At 36.2% G+C, this 8,252-nt stretch overlaps 1 protein-coding gene across 1 annotated transcript; it reads left to right on the top strand.

The window, feature by feature from the left end:
* The first annotated feature begins 5,430 nt into the window (after positions 1–5,430).
* On the top strand, positions 5,431–7,886 carry LOC110092865 (transcription factor MYC2-like). The gene has a single exon (XM_020817559.2). The coding sequence runs from the start codon at positions 5,764–5,766 to the stop codon at positions 7,732–7,734; it is 1,971 nt and encodes a 656-aa protein (XP_020673218.1). The 5' UTR covers positions 5,431–5,763; the 3' UTR covers positions 7,735–7,886.
* The last annotated feature ends 366 nt before the right edge of the window (positions 7,887–8,252 follow it).

Here is an 8,252-nt window from a genome sequence, read left to right as displayed (position 1 = left end):
ACGTCGTCAATTCTCCGCTTGACGCGTTCTTGATCAGCCCAAAGCATCTCAAGTGTTCGAACTTCCTCTGTCGCCGGCTCCTTGCCCTTGTCCGCCATTTCTCTCCAGGTGATGGCTCTGATACCAACTGACGCCTTCTACAGGATCTGTGTACCTGGAACAGAAAAATACAAGTAATGGCAAGCGAAAAACCAGGATTCGGATATGAATACCTCTGTATTCTGTTTTGTATTACTGTTGTAATAAGGAAGAAGACAACTGAGCTCCTTTCTCTCTTTTTCCTCTATGTATAAGCACCTTTTTCTAAATACTATATTTGTAAAAAGTAATGAAAAAGGCTGTAACTAACAGCTAAATAGAAAATAGTAAATAGAGTAGTGGGAGACTAGGTGGTTCGTTAGGGGGATAACGTGTGTCTCCAGAACAAATAACTATCCTGCATTGCATCAATAGTAGTATGATTATATAGATCCTAAGTAACGTATATGATTTTTTTGAGAAATATATCTATGTTTTGATCGATAGCTTAATTTTCACTGCTATTTAGAAAATAAAAAATTTTTGGAAGCTCTACTTGTTTAAATTTAAAAAATAATAATAATTATATAAATTTAGATTCTGGGGCATCACATATTACATCACTGACATGCTCCCCTACTCAAATCTCATGAAAGCCTTCTACTCAAATTGCATAATTTATATTTACACATTGTCACAACACCTTCCCCCAATAAAGGACATCATTTGTAATTAACGACAAACACTAGTGAAATAGTTTTAACTGAGCTAAGCATTGTGATTTTTTCCTTTTCAAGATTGTTCAAGTAAAAATAAAATAATGATCGCTACTATTTAACAATAGCATGCCAATATGACATAGGTCATATAGAGGTGAGTCAAACCAACTGGAGTAATCATGCATGAAAAGTGATAAACATTACCATTGCTAATCATGCCAATGTACACAATCATTTATATGATTGATGGACACTATTGATGTCAACTCTGACTCCCAACATCAACGCTAGGATTTATATTTAATTTCATGATATCTGGTCTTCTCCTCTCAAAAGAGTATGATTAAACAAATAAACAAATAATCACTTAAAGACAACTATCATATCACATGGTTCTTCCAATTTCAACCATATAATATGTTTGTTATATCGTATTAATGATTTCCTTGAGGAGGGGCATCATTTATGATCAATAATAAACACTAGAAGAGTCATTTTAATTGGATTAGCTCTACGTGCTTTTTCCCTTTCCTAGATTTCCACAGAAATTTAGGTGCCTTACACTTCTTATAAATCCTCTCTTTATTCATGTATATATTGGGTCTTCATATAAAACTGAGATATTAACTCTCTATCTATCTACTTATGTGAATATTACAACAAATAACATATATTACATATACAGTTTATCACTTCATTATTATTATTATCTTTGCTTTATGATCAGACAATGAATTGCATATCTTCTAAACATATTAAGAAATAAATCTATCATGATAATTCGACTAAACTTTTATTATAATTAATATTAAAGCCTTTAAATTTTTTTTAAGATGGATGCAATATATATCATGTAAAAGCACATTTAAAATCATTAAATTCAATCATTATCATTTTTCACCATATTATCAACTTTGTCATAATACCACATGTTTTATGTCATTTTATTAAAATCTTGATTTGTTTTAAATTAGGCATATAATTGTTGTTATAATTACTTGTAATGATGAATTTATTTATTACATCTCTTTAAAATTTTTTGATTTAATTAAATAATATTTACAATTTTATAATATTACTTAATTTTTTAAATTTTATCAATATACATTTAATGCATATGTAATTATACTAGTAAATATAAAAATTTCAATATTAAATGTACAAATAAAAAAAATTAAATAATATATCTTTAATATTTAATATATTTTTTCCCTCATTCATTCCCCTTCAACAAAACTACCCGAAATGGTCGGCTGATTGCCACATACTCATAGGAGAGATCATCATATTCGTTCTTACCAAACGTGGGGTCCACCAAGAGGCGCGTTGAATTGTCGTCGAGTGCGCGACCTCGTCGGTACACTGAATATAATTTCCTCCCTTTCCAGCCTGCTTCGTAAAAGGATTAAAAGCTAATCACATCGTCATTTAAAAAAAAATAAAATTAAATAAGCTTCAGCTTTATCACATTTCACATGTTTCTTGCCCTTTGCTCACGTGATACGCGCTTGTAAAAATTAAAATGCGCTTGAATTGTTTATATTCAAATAAGCGAGCAAAACGTGCAGCTTACCTGATTTATTTTTTTCCTTTCTGGCTCAATTATGAAAGGGCCTTCGTACCATTATTATCATTTTTTTTCTTTCGTGGGACCGCCGTTTGGATGGCCTCGATCTGCTTATTTCAATATTACCGACGGCGTGGGTCCGATTGTTTAATTAATTAAGAAAATTAATATATATATATATATATATAGAAAAATTTGGGGCAGGGCCCAATTTTTATAAAGCTAAATAAAGATTACAATAGATAGCAACAAATAAAGAATACCCAAAAAATAAGCAACAAATAAAGAAAACAAATAGAAACCAATAGAGTACCAACTCTTCAAAGTAGACTAGAGAATAGCCTGGATACAGGAGAATGCGACTTGGTTTATCCAAGCCAACATTCATATTCCTATGATATATAAATGGGTCTTCTCAAAAAAATTAGGGTCACTAAAGAGTCCAACCAGGCAATGCAGTAGGCACAATGACCTTTTTTTATTCTTGAATTTGATCTTCCCTTGGTTGCCATGAAAGCCCTCCAAGTGTTTGAATATAAATAACTAGCTTTGTTCATCATCGTCCTGATAGAATCAGTCAAAAACTTGCATCGTGGAACCAAAGTTATTTAAAGAATATAATTCCTTGAAACATTTATATTCTCATTATTAGCCCTTTTCAAAATTTTAAACTAAATAGCCTTCTTCACTTGAGTGATTATATAAGACAATCTTTCAGTTCCCAAAAAATCGCATGTTATTCTTTTCTTTCAATAAAAGATAAACCGAGCATACGATTGTTAAAAAGAGAATATGCTTTTCTCTTTTATTTGATTGTTGACAATTATCAATACAATCAAATAATTGTAAAATATTATGTCTCATTAAAAATAAATCTATGAAAAGAAATAAACATTTGATCACAACAAAAGAATAATCACATTCAAAGAAGAAGTTCTTATGATTTTCGGCCTCCTTATTACATAAAACACATATAGCATTCATGTTAATAACCCTCTTATTCAACAAATCTGCTATTTTCATTCTTTCAATACTTGCCATCTAAGTGAATGAAGAAAATCATATCTAAGATTTTATTTGGGATAATTTTATTTCTATAAAATAACTTTTTAATACATTAAAAAAATTATTTAAAAATTAGAAAAAAAAAGTCTCCGCAAATGAAGCTTAAATCATAACCTAAAAATATTAATGTATTACTAAATTTATTTTATAATTCGGTGCAATATATAATTATCCTAGCTTATTATTAGATTTTTTATTTCATTTTTTATATACATATTTTGTGTGTGTTAAACTGTTAATTTAGCCATAAATTAGTATTTTTTTCTTTTATTAATTTCTTTTCTCATTTTTTTAAAGCGCCCGCCAACCTTATTACTGTTCACACGTGGGCTAGCCGAGTGGTCAGAAAAGGCTTACTGATTGTAGTGCTGCTCTAGGGAAGGCGCCTAATAATATTCAATTCACAATTTTTTTTCTTCTGAAGTTTATGGCTACTGATTAGAGAAGAAAATACGAAATGAATTACATAAATATGATTTAATACATTTGTTTGAAAGGCATATATAAATCGGGGATGGGTGAGCACGGTTGGGAACCTCCATCTCGGATTCGAATCCCCTTTACTGTTGGCTCGTCTCTTCAGTGGGGCAAAAGCAAGTGTGAGCTCGATGCTGGTGGATGCCTCCTTAGATTCCGCCGAGAAATTAGTTACACTGTCAAGCACTCTCTTTAAAGTGATAGTAGGTAGAAACCTCCGTTCCCAAAACAATAAAAAAACATATACAAATCTTATATTCATTTATATTAATTTTTAAATTTAAACTTTTTATTAATAAAATGAAGAATTTATTTGAGATAATTTTCTTACTCTTTTAGATATTATACTTACATGCTTTAAAAAAAATACTAGGTGCACTTTCTATTTTATTCATTTTAATTGAACTAAATGTATAAGTTTGATATAAATATATTTTTAATATTCATCATATATATTTTATTAAGAAAGTTAAGAGGATATTTTAAATAAAAATCATATGAAGTAATCAAGCATTTATTAAAATTTATTTAAATTAAATTATCTTTATATTTTAAAAATTATTTAAACATAAAATATGTGCCTACATAACTGAAAATTCTAAAATCATTATTAGAGCTTTAGTCCTCAACTAACATGAATAGATGGGCATATTAAGGCTTCGTTTATAATAAGTTTTTATCATTTTTTCAAAAAAAAATTGTGCCAAGAAAGCTCTTTCAAATAAAACTTAAATTAGAGAAATGATAAAAAAGAATAAGCATTCACAATTTTTTCTCATGCAAATTTATATTTTTATTTATGTAAATAAATCAATATTTGGATTAAAAATTAAATCAATTTTTTGCTAAATTTAAGAATGAGTCGCTATTATATTAGGTCTGATTCAGTAAATCAGCAAAATTATTATTAGGCCCACATTTAAAGATCTAATGAAATGACTTTGAGCCAATTTTAAATTTAATCGAAGATCGGATGATGTATAATTGTATATACAGCACTTAGCAAGTGAAAGATATTTTTATCAGAATATTATATTATTTGTAATTCTGTTATTAACAACGAAATTGCTAATATTTTATTGTGGTATCTTATGACGGTTTTCATGACATGCATGAGAGAAAAATATTTTAAAATATATATAACAATTCAAAATATATCACAATTTTTTTAGACCCCCCCCAAAAAAAAAAGTTTTAAAATACTATAGTCTTTAGGCAATTATCCACAACAAATAGTAAATAGAATTCATCATTTTATTTATTAATTTGAATTCTAAAAATATCCTTACAATCAAAATTTGTTCCAAAGGGCATTGCCTCCTTTGAACCCCCAGATATATCTGCAAAGCGTACTACGATCAATGATAAAAATAAATAGGGATTGTTATTGCCCTTTTCTTGTAGTGAAGGGTCGAACAAAATTAAACGCAATACCAATAATTACGTCTAAGTTTGTCTTCCCTTAAAATTAAGATTGATTCCGCTCCTACTCTTAATTAATAGTCTTTTTTTTGTATGTTGATTTGAAATTTTGACTATCAAATAAAAGATTCGAAGTTTGAGTGTTACATGCACGAGTTTATTTAAAAAAAAAAACGAACTAAACGTCTGATCCTAAGCACAAATTAATTGTAAATGAAGTCCAAATCATAAGTAAACCAGCTATTAAAGGGAAACCCGAATACACTTTCCGATTTCCCGCATTAATAATAGTGTGAAAGGCAGCCCATTCCGTGGGGAACCAACCTTCCGTCTCTCCAGCCTCTTCCGTCGCGTTACTCTCCTCCTTTTCCGCCACCATCACCGCCTCTGATCCCGACCGGGTATACTTTCTCTGTCATCGTCTCCTAACCCTAACGCCTGAACAGCTATAGCTGACGCCACTGTATTCCATTTGCACCCCTTTATGCTGTTGCGATGAACCTTTGGACCGACGACAACGCCTCCATGATGGAGGCCTTCATGGCCTCAACCGACCTTCATGGGCTGCCTTGGACTCCGACGCCGACGTCGTTGAACAATAATTCTACTCCTCTCTCCGGCATGTCGGGTACCGCCGCCACGCCAGCTTATTTCACCCAGGAGACCCTGCAACAGCGGCTCCAGATGCTGATCGAGGGGGGTAGAGAGAGCTGGACCTATGCGATATTCTGGCAATCATCCAATGACGTTGGCTCCGGCGCGAACCTTCTTGGCTGGGGAGATGGGTATTACAAGGGTAGCGAGGAGGGGAAGAAGAAGCGGAAGGTGAGCACGGCTGCATCCGCGGCGGAGCAGGAGCACCGGAAGCGTGTGCTTCGTGAATTGAACTCCCTAATCTCCGGCGGCTCCTCCGGGTCCTCGCCGGACGATGCGGTGGAGGAGGAGGTCACCGACACCGAGTGGTTTTTCCTTGTCTCCATGACGCAGTCCTTCATCAACGGCCATGGGCTTCCGGGACAGGCCTATCTCTCCGGCACGCCTTCCTGGTTCTCAGGAATCGACCGGCCCACCATGGCGTCCTGCGAGCGAGCCAGACAAGCCCAGGAATTGGGGATCCAGACCATGGTCTGCGTTCCGGTGGGAACCGGCGTCGTGGAGTTCGGATCGACCGAGGTTATCTTTCATAGTGCGGAGATGATGAACAAAGTTAAGGCTCTGTTCGTTTTCAATGGCCACGACAGCTCCGCTGCAGAAGTACCCTGGCTTCCGCCGGCGGTGGCAGAACAAGTTGATGCTAATCCATCGACGATGTGGATCTCAGATCCATCGGTCATACAGATCAAGGATTCGGTTTCCCCTCCTACCGCTATCTCTGCTTCACAAGCCCCAATTCGGTTAGACAAACCTAGCACAAGTGGCCTCACTGAAAGCCGAAATTCGATTCCAATCCAGCAAACGCTGCAAAACCGACATCAATCAGTGAATCAACAGCACCCGTTCTACAGCAGAGAGTTCAATTCCTCAGATTTTACTCGTAACAATGCCACCCCTTACCAACCCTCCAAGCCGGAATCCCGCGATGTCCTTAACTTTGGGGAAAGCAAGAGGAATTCATTTTCTTCCTCCCCCTCAGTCCAACAACAAATCCCGGACGACAAGAAAATCAAAAAAGCCGCCGTGGATACCACGTCCCGTGGAAGCAACGAAGAGGGCATGCTCTCCTTCTCCTCAGCCCCAGCGCGCCAAGTTTCTACGGGACATGGGAAGGCCTCAGCTGCTGCCGATTCAGACCATTCCGACCTCGACGCTTCTGTCCGCGAGGCTGAGAGCAGCAGGGTGGTAGAGCCCGAGAAGCGGCCGCGGAAGCGCGGCCGCAAGCCGGCAAATGGCCGGGAGGAACCGCTTAACCACGTGGAGGCGGAGCGGATGCGGCGTGAGAAGCTGAACCAGAAGTTCTACGCGCTGCGCGCCGTCGTCCCCAACGTCTCAAAGATGGATAAGGCTTCGCTCCTTGGCGACGCCATTTCTTATATCAACGAGTTGAGATCGAAGTTACAATCACTGGAGAGTGACAAAGAGGGGCTGCAGTCTCAGCTCGAGTCACTAAAAGAGGAGAGCGACGCGGGACCTTCACGGCCCCTGCCGCCTCTCCTAGCGGCGACGGCGGAGCATGAGCTTAAGTTGATGAATGGCTACGGGCGGACCGCTGGCGTGGAGATCGAAGTGAAGCTTCTTGGCGTGGAGGCGATGATACGCATACAGTGCCAGCGCAGGAACCACCCGGCGGCGAGGCTGATGGCGACGCTCAAGGACTTGGATCTCGAGCTATACTACGCAAGCGTCTCGGTCGTGAAGGACCTCATGATCCTGCAAGCAACGGTCAAGATGTCGAGCTGCGGGTACACACAGGAGCAGCTCAGCTCCATGCTCTTCTCCCGCGTTGCCGATCCAATACTCCGGCGCTAGGTATAGATAAATGTCTTGTGCCACCTTCATCAAAACCGTTTCTTTTTTCTTGTTTTTGGTTTTTTAAGCCGAGTGTTGTATCATCATCTGTTTTTGTGTAGGTTATATGGATTCCAAAATTTCTACAATAATTTTTAAAACTTTCATCGATACATCCATAATATAATTAATAATTATTATGTAAGCCTTCAGTGATGCATGTATCAAAACTTCATGATAATGTCACTTGAATATTGCAATATCTACATAAGCATAATAAAATTCAATGTATATATATATGTAATATTAAAGTTTTAGGTGTTAGATATGTAAATATGATAGTATAAAGTGGTATGTATGTAAAATTCCCATAATTATATAGTGAATATCCAACAAATTGAGATCAGGCCTATGGCCTGACAGTTGATGGAAGACCTTCATCCTGATCTCATTCAGACTTGAATCACCTAACCTACCCGCAAAAATAAAATAAAATAAAATCATATATTCCTACAAGAAATATTATCTAAGGAAAAAAT

This window comes from Dendrobium catenatum, unplaced genomic scaffold, assembly GCF_001605985.2.
Source record: "Dendrobium catenatum unplaced genomic scaffold, ASM160598v2 fragScaff_scaffold_1394, whole genome shotgun sequence".
Taxonomy (NCBI): domain Eukaryota; kingdom Viridiplantae; phylum Streptophyta; class Magnoliopsida; order Asparagales; family Orchidaceae; genus Dendrobium; species Dendrobium catenatum.
This window is presented reverse-complemented; position numbering and strand designations above follow the sequence as displayed.

What these genes read in the sequence shown, in the direction of transcription:
- LOC110092865 (XM_020817559.2), top strand. Translation starts at nt 5,764, where the DNA reads ATGAACCTTTGGACCGACGACAACGCCTCCATGATGGAGGCCTTCATG.